This window comes from Ovis canadensis, chromosome 7 (assembly GCF_042477335.2).
Source record: "Ovis canadensis isolate MfBH-ARS-UI-01 breed Bighorn chromosome 7, ARS-UI_OviCan_v2, whole genome shotgun sequence".
Lineage (NCBI taxonomy): Eukaryota > Metazoa > Chordata > Mammalia > Artiodactyla > Bovidae > Ovis > Ovis canadensis.
In genome coordinates, this window is record NC_091251.1 from 13613990 (window position 1) to 13632818 (window position 18829).

General features: G+C 40.3%; 1 protein-coding gene across 2 annotated transcripts; it reads right to left on the reverse strand.

Annotated features, from left to right (window-relative positions):
• Positions 1-4202: 4202 nt before the first annotated feature.
• SRP19 (signal recognition particle 19) lies at positions 4203-12990 on the reverse strand. 2 transcript variants are annotated; one of them, XM_069595259.1, is made up of 5 exons: positions 12543-12990; positions 11806-11881; positions 9760-9831; positions 9557-9668; positions 4203-4749 (listed from the first exon to the last, which is right to left on the reverse strand). In XM_069595259.1, the coding sequence occupies exons 1-5, from the start codon at positions 12581-12583 to the stop codon at positions 4616-4618; spliced, it is 435 nt and encodes a 144-aa protein (XP_069451360.1). In that variant the 5' UTR covers positions 12584-12990; the 3' UTR covers positions 4203-4615. The 2 variants fall into 2 exon arrangements, with proteins under 2 accessions (XP_069451360.1, XP_069451361.1); XM_069595260.1 differs by lacking the exon at positions 11806-11881 and having other exon boundaries at positions 12543-12707.
• Positions 12991-18829: the final 5839 nt, after the last annotated feature.

Here is an 18829-nt window from a genome sequence, read left to right on the forward strand (position 1 = left end):
TTAGCTCCAAGGAAAACAAAAATAACCATAGCATACTCCAGAGTACTTCCGGAGATAAGCTAAATCTTCAAAAGGCATCTGAATTCCAGGCTGGGGCCAGTGAGTGTGCAATTTTCACAAGCTCCCCGGGGACTGCCGTACTGGTGAACCCTGATCACACTATTGAGCAACAAAGGTACTGGCATGATTCAGCTATGAATGAAACACAGAACAACGTACACTTTAAATTGTTGTTGTGCAGTCGCTAAGCTGTGTCCGACTCTCTGTGACCCCCATGGACTGCAGCACGCCAGGCTTCCCTTTCACTATCTCCCAGAGCTTGCTGAAACGTACGTCCATTGAGTCAGTGATGCCATCCAATCAACTCGTCCTCTGTCGCCATCTTCTCCTCCCACCTTCAATCTTTCCCAGCCATCAGGGTCTTTTCCAATGAGTTGCCTCTTTGCATCACATGGCCAAAGTATTGGAGTTTCAGCTTCAACATCAGTCCTTCCAATGAATATTCAGGGTTGATTTCCTTCAGGACCGACTGTGATACTGACTCCAGCACCACAGGTTAAAAGCATCAATTCTTTAGCGCTCAGCTTTCTTTATGGTCCAGCTTCCACATCCATACCTGACCACTGGAAAAACCATAGCCTTGACTAGACAGACCTTTGTTGGCAAAGTGATGTCTCTGCTTTTTAATATGCTGTCTAGGTTTGTCATAGATTTTCTTCTAAGGAGTAAGCATCTTTTGATTTCATGGCTGCAGTCACCATTTGCTATGATTTTGGAGCCCAAGAAAATAGTCTCTATTTCCATTGCTTCCCCATCTATTTGACACGAAGTGATGGGACCAGATGCCATGATCTTCACTTTCTCAATGTTGAGTTTTAAGCCAGTTTTTTTCACTTTCCTCTTTCATCTTCATCAAGAGGCTCTCTAGTTATTCTTTGCTCTCTGCCATTAGGGTGGTGTCATCTGCATACCTGAGATTATTGCTATTTCTGCCGGCACTCTTAATCCGGCTTGTTATTCATCCAGCCCACCATTTTGCATGGTATACTCTGCATGTAAGTTAAATAAGCAGGGTGACGCTATACAGCCTTGTTGTACTCCTTTCCTAATTATGAACCAGTCCATTATTCCATGTCTGGTTTTAACTGTTGCTTCTTGACCTGCATACAGGTTTCTCAGGAGTCAAGTAAGATGTGATTACAATGATGAAATACAGTGGTAGGAAGGAAGATGGGAAAGATGCATGCATGTCTTGGGAATAAAGAAAGGAAAATGAAATCCTCCTCCTCTACAGATGGAAGTTAATGCCCAATTGGAAACTACTAAAATTGGCTAGCTCTTTCAATTATGTACAAGTATAAAACTGCTAATAATAAAGTCCTTTAAAAAAGGGGCAAAGAAGGTGAACATAATTCACTGAAATGACCGTTTTTCACTTGGCTGGCAAAAAAGTAAAGACAATTATTCACTGACTGCAACATGAACAAACAGCAACACGTACAGCAATAGTTGTGAAACCTTTTCTGACAATCCTATTGCCCTCTAAAACAATTGTAGATTCTAGGCATCTTTCTGTGACAGATCTTTTACATTGATTGCCCAGTATCCACTCGCAACTGCTCACTTCCTTGTCTGTCACTCTATCAGGGCTGAGAAGGTTGTATTTCGCTTTGTGCCAGAATTCTTGACAATGAAACAAGTGAAAGTTGGCCAGGACAGGTTTTGAGAAATCCCTGCCTTTCCTTTAACACACTTACCAGGAAATTTTTGCAGAGACTAACACCTGTGGTCGGCAGTTTTTATTGTGATCGACCAAAAATTGTTATTTTTAACAGTTAAAACTCAACATTCAGAAAACTTAGATCATGACATCCGGTCCCATCACTTCATGGCAAATAGTGGAAAACAGTGGCAGACTTTATTTTTTGGGACTCCAAAGTCACTGCAGATGGTGACTGCAGCCATGAAATTAAAAGACACTTGCTCCTTGGAAGAAAAGCTATGACTGACCTAGATGGCATATTAAAAAGCAGAGACGTTACTTTGCCGACGAAAGTCCGTCTAGTTAAGGCTATAGTTTTTCCAGTAGTCATGTATGGATGTGAAAGCGGGACTATAAAGTTGAGTGCTGAAGAACTGATGCTTTTGAACTGTGGTGCTGGAGAAGACTCTTGAGAGTCCCTTGGACTGCAAGGAGATCCAACCAGTCTAAAGGACATCAGTCCTAACTATTCACTGGAAGGACTGATGCTGAAGCTGAAACTCTAATACTTTGGCCACCTGATGCGAAGAACTGACTCATTTGAAAAGACCCTGATGCTGGGTAAGATTGAAAGTGGGAGAAGGGGACGACAGAGGATGAGATTATTGGATGGCATCACTGATTCAATGGACATGAATTTGAGTAAACTCCAGAAGTTGGTGATGGACAGGGAAGCCTGGTACAGTCCATGGGATCGCAGAGTTAGACACGGAGTGACTGAACACCTGCGGCTAGCAAGTTTTACTGTGGCTGGCCAAAAATTGTTATTTCACTAACACTTTGTGGGTTATTACATTCAACAATTATACCTAACACACTTGTAAAGTCATTTTTGTGAGACACTATTCAATACACTCTTCTTTGGAAGCAAAGGAGCATTCTCCAGCACCATTTCATTTTCACTTCCCATTGCAGAATCAATCACTAAGGATTTTTGTCTTTTTGTTGGTGTGACATCATCATTTACATCATCTGAATCAGAACTATATTCTGAAGAACTATCATCTTCTGGGACACTAGTATTAATACATTATGTCGCTCAGCCAGAGAAATTGTCTACGTAAGATTCACTGAAAAATTCTTCAAAATTTTGTGGTGCTTCTTTCTTGAAAGTTTTACAGTAATAAAGGTATGTTTAGAATATACACAATGTTGCAACAAAAACCTGACACAGCAAAATGTGAATGATAATGGCAACCCTAAGTTGTCTGATGAACCCTTGATCAATCCGAAGCTCTATGAACTTCACATGGTCTGTCAAGGGGGACAGATGTGGAACTCTGATGTGTTGGGTCTGTCACCAGTCACCAGTCCTTTTGCAAGTTTGTAGCAACTAAAGGATGTTGGAAACATGCCACAGACAGTGGACCACAGAGGTAGGAGGGCGTCACTGTGCAACTGAATCAACACCTACACTAACCTTTGAGTTTCGTGTTATTTAAAAATTTAATTCCTGTTTAAGTCCCTCATTCTTTTCTGTTATACAGCCATATTCCTAAGTGATACATTTTCCCAAAGAGGGCTTTTCTGAATCATGTTTTGCACCACTGTGCTTATTTGTAAGTCTGATATACAAACTACTATACAATTATGTTCACTATAAGACATAGTAAAAACAAAAACCGCTGGAGACAAAACCTAAGCAGCAATTCTGATACTTCCCCCTACACAGCGATGGATCCTTTCATACAGCCTGGGTGTATAATCCCTTTTAGAGTTCTGAAACCCTGGCTATGTTTATTCTGTAATCACTTGGAACTGTTCGATCTCTAGCAATAAAAAAGGAATTGGGGTTTAAAGGCTATGAATTCACTCACAGGATTCACAGAAGAGCTGCACTAGGCCTCAGGAAGATGTGAATCAAATCTTAGCTCTTATCACCATCTATACTTGTGTTTCTACTCCATACATAAAATCGAGAGAACACTCCACTGGCCTGGCCTTGGTTACATCCTGTGGTCAGGGTGCAGTCCTGTGACTAAAAGCTCTTCCAGAAGCACACCGAGTCAGAGAAGGCAGTCCCCCAAGAGATGCTCAGCAGACAAAAACAAAAGGCTGGAGAAGGAGTCTCTTAAATTTTACACAAAGTCACCACTTTTAGAACAGTGCTTTGGAACAAAGTCAGAATTATCAATCTACTTTAGTTTCTTGGAAAAAAGTTTATCTCAAGGTGCTAAAGCATAGATAATTTTAGAACTCCAATCTATAAAATAAGCAAATCTAAAGCTTAAATTTCCATGTCAACAAACTAGTAATTGATGAAACAACTCAATTACAAAGACTGATTAAAAGAACATGATCCACAGACTGCCTGTTCATAGACCTGCAAAAGGATTTAACCACTTTCTGGTTTTAGGGACTCACTAAGCTTCCACTCCCCATTTTATTCTCTATCTCCTCTACTGCCATTAATCAGTTCATAAGCAAAAGCGACAAAAAGTCAAGTTTCAAATTTTATTTCACTAAAATTAAAAAGATAAACAAAAGGTGTATTTCAAATCTTATTAAACTCATTTATTTGAAACATGTTCACATAGAGAACAAACAGATATAGGATTTCAAGTAACTTATGGCAGAGCCCACTGTCCATTTAAGAATATGCTTCTTTCTTTCACAAAAACTCTGCATTAAGAGGCAAAAAAGAAAAATGTCTTTTATACTGCGTAAGAGCTGGATGCAAACTTCTGATGTATATTTATTTCATTATCAACTCTGATGTTGAAGCTGGGAGGCACAAATGTTCACAGCTCAGTTAAATGATGCAAAGAAGACGCTTCTGTTTCCCTCAGATACAAGCAAAGCCTCCATTCATGTCTCTTACAGCTGTATCACATCCTTGATTCTCAGGCCAGATCACTTCTTCTTCTTTCCTTTCCCTTTCTTACTTCCCTCTCCTTGCTGAAGACTTTGGTCACCAACTCCTGTTTTTTGTGTCCTTGTTTTCAGTTTAGGTATCATTTCTGCAGCATACAACATTACTGACTTACCTAGGAACCAGAAGTTAGGCTTAGTATATAAACTGAGAAACAAGATGCAAAAGGTCATCGTACTTGAAAATCATAAAGTTCATGAAGTCATCACGTCAAGAAAATAAGAATTTAAACAGAAGAAATTAAATAACTAGGAAGACAATGATTTGCAGAAATCGGGACCTTTCTGAGAGAAAATGTATTAAGAACAATGCTGAAATTAAATTTAAATGAACAAAACAAAAATTCAGAACATTTTATTTGAAATAAAAATTTTTACCTTGATCCTAGTAATTGACTTGAAGATCAAAGAAAATATCTAAACATAACAAGCTGGCAATAGAATCAGGCTCTTACTGTATCTTAAGCTAGGAAGCACAGGCTTCTGAGTCTTCCAACAAAAATTCAATGTCATTAAGCTGTAAAAGATTTTTTTAAGGAATAAAATGCTAGAGATAATGCAACAGTCTTCTCTGACCGTCACACCCCTGGCACCTCTCCTCACTGCCTGCTTGCCTTAGGTTAACCACTACCTTAAAACTTGGAGTTTTCTTCCAGTCCATTTCAAATATACATATATACATACACACACAGAGAAGGCAATGGCACCCCACTCCAGTACTCTTGCCTGGAAAATCCCATGGATGGGGGAGCCTGGTAGGCTGCAGTCCATTGGGTCGCTAAGAGTCGGACACGACTGAGTGACTTCACTTTCACTTTTCACTTTCATGCATTGGAAAAGGAAATGGCAACCCACTCCAGTGTTCTTGCCTGGAAAATCCCAGGGACGGGGGAGCCTGGTGGGACATGACTGAAGCGACTTAGCAGCAGCAGCAGCATATACACACATGGAGCCAAAGCAAAAACAACAGCCAGTTGTGGATGTGACTGGTGATGGAAGCAAGGCCTGATGCTGTAAACAGCAATAATGCATAGGAACCTGGAATGTTGCTGCTGCTGCTGCTGCTGCTAAGTCGCTTCAGTGATGTCTGACTCTATGCAACCCCAGAGACGGCAGCCCACCAGGCTCCACCATCCCTGGGATTCTCTAGGCAAGAACACTGGAGTGGGTTGCCATTTCCTTCTCAATGCATAGGAACCTGGAATGTTAGGTCCATGAATTAAGGCAAATTGGAAGTGGTCAAACAGGAGATGGCAAGAGTGAACATCGACATTCTAGGAATCAGAGAACTAAAATGGACTGGAATGGCTGAATTTAATTCAGATGACCATTATATCTATTACTGTGGGCAAGAATCCCTTAGAAGAAATGGAGTAGCCAACATAGTCAACAAAAGAGTCCAAAATGCAGTACCTGGATGCAATCTCAAAAACGACAGAATGATCTCTATTCGTTTCCAAGGCAAACCATTCAGTATCACTGTAATCCAAGTCTATGCCCCGAGTAACACTGAAGAAGCTGAAGCTGAACGGTTCTAGGAAGACCTACAAGACCTTTTAGAATTAACACCCAAAAAACGATGTCCTTTTCATTACAGGGGACTGGAATGCAAAAGTAGGAAGTCAAGAAACATCTGGAAGTGAAGTGAAGTGAAGTCACTCAGTCGTGCCCGACTCTTTGTGACCCCACGGACTTAGCCTACCAGGCTCCTCAGTCCATGGGATTTTCCAGGCAAGAGACATCTGGAGTAACAGGCAAATTTGGCCTTGGCGTACAGAATGAAGCAGGGCAAAGGCTAATAGAGTTCTGCCAAGAGAAAGCACTGGTCAGAGAAAACACCCTCTTCTAACAACACAAGAAAAGACTCTACTCATGGACATCGCCAGAGAGTCAACACTGAAATTAGACTGATTGTATTCTTTGTATCCAAAGATGGAGAAGCTCTATATAGTCAGCAAAAACAAGACCAGGAGGTGACTGTGGCTCAGATCCTTATTGCCAAATTCAGACTTAAATTGAAGAAAGTAGGGAAAACCACTAGACCATTCAAGTATGACCTAAATCAAATCCCTAACAGTTATACAGTGGAAGTGAGAAATGGATTTAAGGGATTTAAGGGGATCTAATAGATTTAAGGGATTTAATAGATCTGATAGACAGAGTGCCTGATGAACTATGGACAGAGGTTTGTGTTACTGTACAGGAGACAGGGATCAAGACCATCCCCAAGAAAAAGAAAGGCAAAAAAGCAGAATGGCTGTCTGAGGAGGCTTTACAAATAGCTGTGAAAAGAAGACAAGCAAAAAGCAAAGGAGAAAAGGAAAGATATATCCATTTGAATGCAGAGTTCCAAAGAAGGGCAAGGAGAGATAAGAAATCCTTCCTCAGGGATCAGTGCAAAGAAACAGAGGAAAATAATTGAATGGGCAAGACTAGAAAATTAGAGATACTAAGGGAACATTCCATGCAAAGATGGGCACAACAAAGGACAGTAATGGTATGGACCTAACAGAAGCACAAGATATTAAGAAGAGATGGCAAGAATATACAGAGTGAAGTGAAGTCGCTCAGTCGTGGCCAACTCTTTGCTATCCCATGGAATAGAGTCTATAATGCTCTTCCGTCCATGGGATTTTCCATGCAAGAGTACTGGAGTGGGTTGCCATTTCCTTCTCCAGAGGATCTTCCCAACCCAGGGTACCAAGGGAACATCTCATGCAAAGATGGGTACAACAAAGGACAGTAATGGTATGGACCCAACAGAAGCACAATATATTAAGAAGAGATGGCAAGAATACACAGAAGAACTATACAAAAAAGATCTTCACAATGCAGATAACCATGACAGTGTGATCACTCACCTAGAGCCAGATATCCTGGAATGTGAAGTCAAGTGGGCCTTAGAAAGCATCACTGCGAACAAAGCTAGTGGAGGTGATGGAATTCCAGTTGAGCTATTTCAAATCCTAAAAGATGATGCTGTGAAAGTGCTGCACTCAGTATGCCAGCAAATTTGGAAAACTCAGCAGTGGCCACAGGACTGGAAAAGGTCAGTTTTAATTTCAATCCCAAAGAAAGGCAATGCCAAAGAATGCTCAAACTACCGCACAACTGCACTCATCTCACATGCTAGTAAAGTAATGCTCAAATTCTCCAAGCCAGGCTTCAACAATATGTGAACTGTGAACTTCCAGATATTCAAGCTGGTTTTAGAAGAGTTAGAGGAAACAGAGATCAAACTGCCAACATCTGCTGGATCATCGAAAAAGCAAGAGAGTTCCGGAAAATCATCTATTTCTGCTTTAGTGACTATGCCAAAGCCTTTGACTGTGTGGATCACAATAAACTGTGGAAAATTCTCAAAGAGATGGGAATACCAGACCACCTGACCTCCCTCTTGAGAAACCTATATGCAGGTCAAGAAGCAACAGTTAGAACTGGACATGGAACACCAGACTGGTTCCAAATAGGAAAAGGAGTACGTCAAGGCTCTATATTGTCACCCTGCTTATTTAACTTATATGCAGAGTACATTATGAGAAACACTGGGCTGGAGGAAGCACAAGCTGGAATCAAGACTGCTGGGAGAAATATCAATAACCTCAGATATGCAGATGACACCACCCTTATGGCAGAAAGTAAAGAAGAACTAAAGAGCCTCTTGATGAAAGTGAAAGAGGAGAGTGAAAAAGTTGGCTTAAAGCTCAAGATTCAGAAAACAAAGATCATGGCATCAGCTCCCATCACTTCATGGCAAACATATGGAGAAACAGTGGAAACAGCGGCAGACTTTATTTTTTGGGGCTCCGAATATCACTGCTGATGGTTACTGCAGCCATGAAATTAAAAGACGTTTACTCCTTGGGAGAGAAGTTATGACCAACCTAGACAGCATATTAAAAAGCTGAGATGTTACCTTGCCAACAAAGGCCCATCTAGTCAAGGCTATGTTTTTTCAAGTAGTCATGTATGGATGTGAGAGTTGGATTATAAAGAAAGCTGAGCACCGAAGATTGATGCTTTTAACTTTTAAACTATGGTGTTGGAGAAGACTCTTGAGAGTCCCTTGGACTGCAAGGAGATCCAACTAGTTCATCCTAAAGGAAATCAGTCCTGAATATTCACTGGAAGGACTGAGGTTGAAACTGAAACTCCAAAACTTTGGCCACCTGATGCAAAGAGCTGACTCATTTGAAAAGACCTTGATGCTGGGAAAGATTGAAGCCAGGACAGAGGGGACGACAGAGGGCAAGATGGCTGGATGGCATCACCTACTCAATGGAGATAAGTTTGAGTAAACTCCGGGAGTTGGTGATGGACAGGTGCTGTGGTCCATGAGGTTGCAAACAGCATACATGACTGAGCGACTGAACTGATAACACACGCATATATGTGTGTGTGTATATATATATATATATATATATATATATATATAATCAATAACACTGTACCCACATCTATCAATAAATAGTAATATTCTGTATTTAAATTTACACCTTAGAAGCACCACACTGCATACTTCTTGCTTTTTTTCACCCAATACAGTTTTTTAGATTTATCAGTATTAGAAATTAGTAACAGACCTCAAGCATTTCTAGATGTGCAATAGCAATAATATCTGACAATTTAATAATTTCTCATTCTTAACCTGGGAATAACAATGGACTTCCATAGGTTCATAAAATGTTCATGGAACAATTTTTTTTTTTAAATGATTACTAGGTTTCATCAAATTCTCAAATGTACTAGCATAAAAGAAATTAAAAGCACTGTTTATCTCTCTCCATCAGCAGTAGTCCTTTTTCTAATTCACAGAATGCAAATTATTTTTCTGACTTGTTGAAATGTCAGTTTTAGAACATTTTTGGCAATGTAGAGGAATAACCTATCCCAAAATTCATTCATTCATTAAAAAAAGCTTACGTGATGGGAACTGTACAAGACAGAGGCTGCCATCTTCCTGTTTGAGCTGGACCCGGACTCTGCCCCTGTACTGAAGATCACGATTCCATTCTCTAGAGTACATTTTATTTTTCTTAACAGAAAGAAATAAAAACAAGATTTATGAAAGTTATCACATCAATGAAATGAGTATGGAAGTTAGTGAATGAAGAACTATATCATACCTCAAGAAATACATTAAGTCCAACTGCTGCACATACATCTTGAATCTCTGTAGCTGTAGGATTTTCAACAGCCTGAAAAGTTAATTAAAGATGAAAACAATAAATAGCTCAGCTTTAAGTGGATACTGCTACACTGTTGTATAAATCATTTCAAACACTATGAATAAAACACATACCAAGACCCTTGGTTTCCTTTAAAGAAAACCAAAGAACAAACTAGGTACAGTTGTTTCAACTGTAATTTTTAAATTCTTGGGACTCACATATTCAGACTTTTGTGTTGATTTCCCTTCCATGAGAACATAAACTTCACAAGGGTAAGGACTGCTTTATTTATCAATATATTCATCTGGCATAATGCTTGGAATATAGTAGTGTTCAATGAATATTGGTTAAACAACTATTACAGATACAACAACTTTAGAAAATTGTTTGGCAGAATCTATGGAAGTAAAATAAAATAAATGCATTCTTTATGGCCATGCAATTCCACTGCAAGGTATATACCCCCCCCCCCAAAAAAATACAAAATAGAGAACATCAAGAAGCACTATTTATAACAGCCTCAAACTAGAAACAACCCAACCATCTGTCAATAGTAAAATGGACTGTGGTACATTCACACAATGCAATACTACAGAGCAGTAGTTTTCATCAAGGTAATCTTGCACCCTGACACTTATCAGTGCTTGGAGACATTTTTGATCATCACAACTAGGGTTGGGTAGGGCACTGGCTTCCAGTGGGCAGATGCCAAGGAAGCTGCTAAGTGACCCAGACAGCGCAGGACAGCACTCACAACCTTGAACTATCTGGCTCAAAATGTCAACAGTGCTGCTGTTGGGAAACCATACGACAGAGAGATGAGATTTAACAAACTATACTCAAAAGTGCAGGTAAACCTCATAAGCTTAACATTCACTGAAGTAAGACAGACATAAAAGCACATAGTGTGTGATGCCATTTAAATAAAATTAAAAAACAAGCAATAGTAATCTATGGTATTGGAAGGCAGGACAGTGGTCATCCTTTGTTCTGACTATATGTGCAGGGGACACTGACTGGGGGGTGGCGGGGACATAAAGGAACCTTTCTGGGTGCTAGTAATGTTTTTTTTTGATTTGGATACTTGGTTAACCATGTGTACCCACTTCATGAAAATTAATCAAGAAAAACACTTAAGATTTATGTATGTTTCTGTATGTAAGCTATCAATAAAGTTAAAAGTAATTCAATCATTCTCCAAATTATCTGAGTGCCTGCTACCAGAGGCTTCTGTCAAAGTGGCTTGATGTTAGGCATTTTTCTGAATTAAGTGCTTTGGCATCTTCTCCTTTACGCTGTAGCAGCAAAGCAGACTTTATATATTTAAGCAGCAAAATGGGAGATATTAAATAACACAATGTATTGCTTTAGGCCAAGTTCCTTAAATCCATTAGATTACAAGATGTAAATCAGCCTTAAAAAACAGGATATAACATTAATTGTGAAAATAAAATGTTACAACGATCCCTTCACTTGGCTCTAGGCTCTTTCTAAACTTAAGCCACCAGGCCAACTAAGAACTTGGGTTTTTCTATCGAAACAGCACAAGGGAGAAATCATTTCTTTTAAGACTATAAACACCTACTTTAAAAAAGTGTTAATTTTAGAGTAACTTAATCCAAGTCAAAAGGATGATGATGATGATGATAAGGGGCCTAAAACTGCAAAACTCAGCACATCTGAATTTTCTGCAAGTCTTGTTTAAAATAAAAAACTCCACTACATTCTCGAGACGATATTGTACAGTGCCATAATTTTGGTTTCCTTTATTAAGGAGAAGATTGTCATAACGTTGGTTTAAAAAAAGAAAAAAATGTGCAAACCCTACAACACCCCACCCCCAAACTGTTTCAAACAAAGGCTCAAGAAGAATCACTTAAAAAGCAGCCTAGTCGTTGGCTGCTCGTTCTCCTTGGGCCTCAAACAACGCAGCAGAGTAAAAGAAGTCTTTGTGGCCTAACAGGACAACCTGCCCAGGTCCTTGTTGCAAAACATGCTTACCTTACTTATGGGGATTCGCCGCCCCTCCGCGATGGTCTTCTTGTTATTTAAATAAGCAGGATAAATACAAATGAACCTGCCACAGGAAAAGCCCAGCTGGTATCAATAGAGCAATATTTCCCCAAATTCATTCATTCTTTCACCATCATCAAGATTGCCGGTGCACCTATACAATTATTCAGTTCAGTTCACTCGCTCAGTCGTGTCCGACTCTGCGACCCCGTGGACCGCAGGACGCCAGGCTTTCCCGTCTATCACCAACTCCCAGAGCCTGCTCCAACTCACGTCCATCGAGTCGGTGATGCTCCCCTCTATTTAAAAACCGAACTTTAACTTATTACCTTAGATGAAAAAAAATCACTTGCTAGACAAAGCTTTTTTAAAAAAAGAAAAGAAAACAATACCGGAACTGTTTATTTACACACAACAGCCTGTCAAAAGCTTCTGAGGGCGGGCTCTGCTCTCACACGACAACGACAGAAAGAAAAGAGTTGTCACTTAACGACTACTTCCCGTCACCCACGGAGCTCCCAATATCCTCTGTCTCAAGTACAGGTAAAACATCGAGCTACGTAAAGTTGGAATCTAGGGTCCTGCGAACAGCGGCCTCCGGGAGGTACAGACGCCCGAGAACAGGGCCAGGGCCTAACGCCCTCTGAGGAGCCTTCCTCAGGGTTGGGGAAGGAGGCGCAGAGCCGGCGGGCTTGCCCCAAGTCGCCTCCTCTTTCCAGACTCACCTGTCCTGGTCGGCCGGGGACCGCGCCGCGGCGCAAGCCATCTTCACCCGGGTCCAGACAGCGTCCACGCCCAGAGAGCCCCCGGTCCGGGCCTACCGGTAAAAAAGCCGGCCGGAGACCTCTGAGAGGGCCCAGACCACCCCGTTTCCGGCGGAAGTCCCGCCCATCGGAAAGTGTACTCGTCTGGGCTCTCTGGTTCCTGACGTGGCGTTGAAATCCCTTCCTCTCGCGAGAGGGCACACGAACGTGACTAATTCCTTCCTTTCTGAGAGCTTGCGGAAACCAGCCTTTGGAACACTTGCGCCGTCGCTACGATTGGTTTACGCTTTCACGCCCCGCGCCCCCGCCCCCCACCTTTTTTTAAGCTACTTTCCTTTTGCGTGTGGGTGGTGCATGTTTCTCTCACCCTTAAAGTACGGCTCAACACCGCGGGTTATCTGTGAGTTCTGAGCCAGTTGTTAGAGTAGGCAAGGAAATGCCCTGTTTGTTTAATCTTTAACCGCTCCTGGGCCCTGCAGCTTGCTTTCAACTTGGCAAAAGTGGATTTTTATAGTGGTGGAACTAGCAAAATTACTGGCACTGTTTCAGTGTTCCGTGTAAATGTTAGGAATTCGACTATACACTTTCCAGAGTCTCTACCCTAAAATTAAACTCACTGGTAAAGAATCTCCTTGCACATGGCTTGGATGATTGATCCCCTGGAGTAGGAAATAGCAACCCACTGCCCTGGTCGCTTAGACAGTAAAGCATCTGCTTACAATGCAGGAGACCCGGGTTCAATCCCTGGGTCAGGAAGATCCTGTGGAGAAGGAAATGGCAACCCACTCCAATATTCTTGCCTGGAAAATCCCACGGATGGAGAAGCCCGGTAGGCTACAGTCCATGGGGGGTGCAAAGAGTCGGACACGACTGAGCGACTTCACTTTCACTTTCAGTATTCTTCAGATCTTTATCTTGGTGTGGGAGGGTAGACTGTAAGTAAAATTTTTAGTGAAACTGTTTCTCTACAAATCCTTTCAGGCATTTGAACACAAGCAGTACTGCTTTGGTACTCTGAGGGGAAGTGTTACCCTAAATCCCGAAGTGGAGGACAAGGGTTCTTCCCACTTGTGTAGGGACAGGGTGCAGCTCTTGGACACCAAGAACTGACAGGATGGCACCCAGTATGGTGCCTCTCGCTTAGGCACCACCAAGCTTCTGGCTGGTGTCTAATGGAGAGCAGTGTTTTGGTAGATCTGGTTGGTTTGTAAAGAGTAAGGTGAGAACATTCAATGAACTGAAGACTCAAGATTGAAAAGACTCAGGATTAAAAGGGCTGTGGAAAAAAAGACAGCTGGGTTTATGCTAGTAAAATCGCTTTATTTCAAAGATTAAAAACAAAACCCAAAGAACACCAGGCAGGAAATAAGTTTTCTATAGGGGAAACAGAACTCAGCCTTATATCTGAACTTTTTAGCCACAGAAAACATTAGAAGAGTTTTGAAGAAAATGAGTTGTGACTAAAGTTGTGACTCAAATTATCCTTTGTGTGAGGGCAAAAGAAAAACAATTTTAAGCAAGCAAGGATTGAGAAAGTATATTCCCAATCTAGCTTTTCTGGAAAACAAACAAACAAACAGTATATAAGGACATATTCCTGCCAAACCAAATTATATTAACATAAAGAAGAAAGTGTTTCCGCTACGCAATAAAGAGGAAACAGTGAACACTTACATGTAATGTAAGTAAATTCAAATACTTTAATAATTTATATAAAGTGATGGTGAAGATAACTGCAATCATTAAAAAGATTCTGAAAATTAAGTGAATACATTATTACTGAACAAAGATTTTATTTTTAAGAACTTAATTTCAACTGAAGTAGTGTATGTCTCTATTTCTAAAACCATTGCCTGTCGCATCACCAGGGTTTTCATAGGACCCTGGCTTCCTGCCATTTTTTCTGTTCTGTCTCTCCTCTTGTGCTCACATCTCTGCTCAAGCCCCCATTCCTGGGTACCCCCAAACCCCGAGTTCTTGCCTCTCTTAAGCACATCTATGTGATTTTCTCTAACCCTCCTCCCACTGAACTCCAGGCTTGGCTTTACAGATTCCAAACCCATCAAGGTCCTCAGCTAAAGAAAAGGACTTTTCAAGAAGCAAGAGTCACCCTTTCTGGAAGGAAGTTGTGGTTTTAAGTAGTAGTCCTCCTTTGGTTGTGTGTAGACTAAGTCATCTGTCAAACACTGGCGCCAGTTTTTGTCAATCTGTGTTTGTAATTTTGTTTCGTACACTTGATGCTTTATCATTTGATGTTCAAAGAAAGTCACAACTGTTGTTCATCTTTTCATTGTTTGATGCCTTTCATCCAGAATTATACTTTGACATAAATGTACCTATACTGCTTTCTTCGCATTTGCCTGTGTGTAGTTGCGCTTTTAGTTTTGTCCAGTCTGGGTCATTTTAGGTGTATCTTTTACTAATGGCATATAGGTAAAGGATGTTTTTTTTACTTGACTCCAACTTTACCGTATGTGCTTAATCCACTCATTATTTGTTATTCCTGTCATTTTATGCTTTTTTGTAGCTAATTCTCCCTCTCCGCTTTTCCCTATTCTTTGATACTCTGTTCAAGTGTTCTTGTATTCAGTTATTTTGACTAATGATTTGGATAGAAAGCTTTCTTTTTAACATTGCTGTTAGCACTAAATAGAAAAGTTGAACTTGTATTTTTCCAAGTTAAAAGTAAAATAGTATCTTTTGACACTGCCTACTTAAAAGAGTAGAAATTTAGCATGCTTTTATGTCTTCTTTCCCTCATTTCCCAGTTTGGGGTAGAATAATGTGGAATTTAAGCATTTCATCTTTTCAGTTCTGAGTTACATGCACATTCACATTGAGATTCATCATCAGAGTAACCACAATTACTTACACGTTTATTCAGTTCAAAGGTTTTATTGCTCAAACTGTTTCCTTAATACATTCCCATTTAATTGCTCAGGCAGCAGGAGTACTATGGTAGGAGGTATGTCATGGATTCTGGTTTCCCAATGGTGCCTGTGAAATGCCCCTTGTAGGTTTGGAGAATTCATGTCCTAGGCATCCGGCTTCCTCAGTGGAGAAACCAACCCACTGAGCTTCCCAGGCTCTACAGCCATATGACACAGCTCTGCCAAGGGTCCAGTCAGCAAGACCGCAGTCCAGAATTGAGCCGTGTGATGAGGCAAGTGCTGAGTATATGCTTAACTTATGAGGAGGGTGGTGTCAGAGGGCTCCAGAGTTGACAGGTCACAACTGGGTCTTTTTGAAGCAGCCTCACAGTATGGTTTGGCTAGTTTCTGTGGTGGTTTCCAATCCTGATTTTCTGGCCCTCATACAGCTCCTGTGAGCTTCTGATTCCTTAAATGAGTGTCTCCTCTTTTAGAGAAAGTTGTTAACAACTGTAACAAGAATCCTGAATGATACAAGTGTTTCAGATAAATTGCTAGTTTGACAGGTTTCAGAATTCTTAGGTAATATTTCCATTTGCTTCCAAATGGTAGATATATTGTCCTATTGCCTTTTTTTTTTTTTTTGGCATTCAGTATTTCAGAGAAGAAATCTGACGCCAATCTATTTTATTTCTATGTAGGCAGCCTATTCCTTTTTCCCCACAGATGATTTCAAGGAAGAAAGATTTAAAGAAAGCTTTCTTTATATTAAAAAAAAAAACACATCACTAAACTGTGTCTAGTTTCCTGTTTCAAGTTACTTCAGGAACAAAGTGGGTTTGAAAGGCACAAATGTTCTGAACACAAAGAAAAGTAGAACTAGCCCCCAGAATCAGCAAGAACTGTGGTAATGCCAGGAGCTGGCCATTCTTGTATGTCTCACACTTGCTTTCTATGCCTCCCTCTCATACCTGTTCCTTCTCTCTCTAGCAACCCATTTTCTCTTATTTTAGCCTCATGATGCCAATCAGAGCACCTTCAGTCTTAACAAGACCTTTCAGTTCTAGCACTCAATCTCCAACTGGAAATTTCGTGACTCTTCTATTTAAAATTGACCTAAACTTTTTTTTTTTTTTTAAAGACAAGCCCTACAAGCCCTACAAGTCTTTGGTAACTAGCCTCCTCTAGGTCAGGTACCCCCTCTGGTGGAAACAGCCATGGCCGGGGGAAACAATGAGCACAAGGTTCCATGATCAACTGTGAGACTGTATGTCAGGATTCCAAAAGGTTGTGTAGGTGGGACAGGTAATGTCTGCAACAATAGCTATTAACAATAGCTAATTTTTGCAACATTCACTAATGTTGCTTTATATTCAGTGGTCACCTTCACTAGCACAATGTTGAGTATTTTTAATTAAAAAAAGGAACAATCTCATAACGTCAAGAAAATAAGCAAATAGTCACAATTGTAGAGAGTTATCCTGAATATCAGACCTGTATTTAGCACCGAGAACAATATTATACACACACAAAACATAACAGGTTGAAAGAAGGATCAATGGTCTAACAAAAACCAGAATATAGTTTTATAGACCACAGAAGAGAGAAGGGCAGAAAAAAGACGTGGAGTTTGTAGGAGTCAAAGTCCATAGGTTTCAACACTATGAAGTAGTATTTGAAAGTCAGCATTAATATGAAGGAATTAGAAACTAAAATATAATTTATATACTCTATTTCAACCCTTGTGACTCTTGAGAAATTATTTTTGTTTGGTTAAGTGTGAATGATCTGACTACTCAAGTATTCTTCAGCTCTTGGCAATTTTCTTTTTGCATTTCTGGCACTCAGTTCTTTTTCTATTTAGATATAAGGAAACTGTGAAAACATGATATAGTGCAACTGGCTTCCATCTTCAGCAAGACTCATCCCTTCAGTTCATTAAACCTTGTAGGAACAATCCATACTTTATAGGGAAAAAAGTGTTTTGACTATTCTTACAATGCAGTTGGATCTTTGGGGCTTATCTTTTATTTCATTATTTCCCTCTCATTAACTTTCCTGTCAGTGCAAAGAAACTTGTCAAGTTTTTTCTCAAATACCGAATTTGCCATTGGTGGTTGTTTGTATACTAACTGGGCACATTTTTCTTTCATCTGAAGTCCATTTGCCCTCTCTTCAAAGTTCTCCTTTGCCCTGTTCTTGGTGTATCTCTTTTGATATTATTGCAAATCCAAATTAGGTATTTGTCGAAATTTTGCCTTTTTGATAACTGTTTCAAGGGGATCATGAGTCAGTCCCTCAGGTATAGAATTACCTGCTCATTCATGTCTGGTAAACTTGTGGACTATTGGGAGTTGAGATGGGCTGTATCAGATTGTAACTCAATATTCCCATCTTTTCATGCCTAAAGGAGAAGGCAGTTTGGTGTACTTTCTCAGATGCTGAGTCCAGTGGTTGAGAAGAATAGCTGGAGCTGAAGGCAGTCCCTCGAGGAGCTTTACTGCAGTCATGCATGGCAGTAACTCTGAGTGGTCCCAGACCAGCAGCATCAGCATCACCTGCTAGTTCCCAGGCCTGACTCTGAGTTAAGAAGGATGGGGATGTGCTTTAACAAACATTTTTGGTGATCTGCATGCACTCAAGTTCGAAATCCACTGCCTCGGTTCTGTCCGATGCAGTCCAAAGATAACAGGGCACTACTGCCCTACTTTTCTCAACAGGCGTTGCAACTCAACCAACCCCCAATGCTGGCTCAGTGTGCCATTTCTAACCTACAAGTGTAAACTGGGGACTATTTGGCTTGTTATCAGTTATGGGAACACTCCCTGCCTGAACTTCTAAAATTAGAACTGAGATTTTCTCCTTTACTAATTCAGAGCCATTGTCTCTAACTAGAGGGTCTCATACAGAACTTTTTCCTCAATGGTCAATGTATACTATACCTTCTCCCAGGAGGCACTACTTACTGGAATTCCTGGGTTTTCTGGGATATGGAGGGCATCCTTTTTTCATTTTCAGCACTGAGGTTATCTTTTTCTTTTTTCCTTCCTTGAGAAAGGCAATTTTATTCTAATTGACTTATATCCCATTTTTTTTCTATAAAAGTATTTGAAGTGGTTTATAAAAATTGTCATGCAGTAGTAACTTAAAAAAAAGAAAATCAGGACTACACAGGAAAGAAATATGACCTTTATAAGGCATCCTTTGAGAAAAACAGAATAGTCTTAGGACTTACAAATGATTTCACACAGATAAAACTTGACTAAAGTTTAAATGTAGGTATATTCCAAAGGTGAGCAGTAGAAAGAGTATGGGCTTTGGAGTCACATGCCTTTCTTCAAATCACAGCACTTATTTACTGGCATTTTAGTAAAGGAC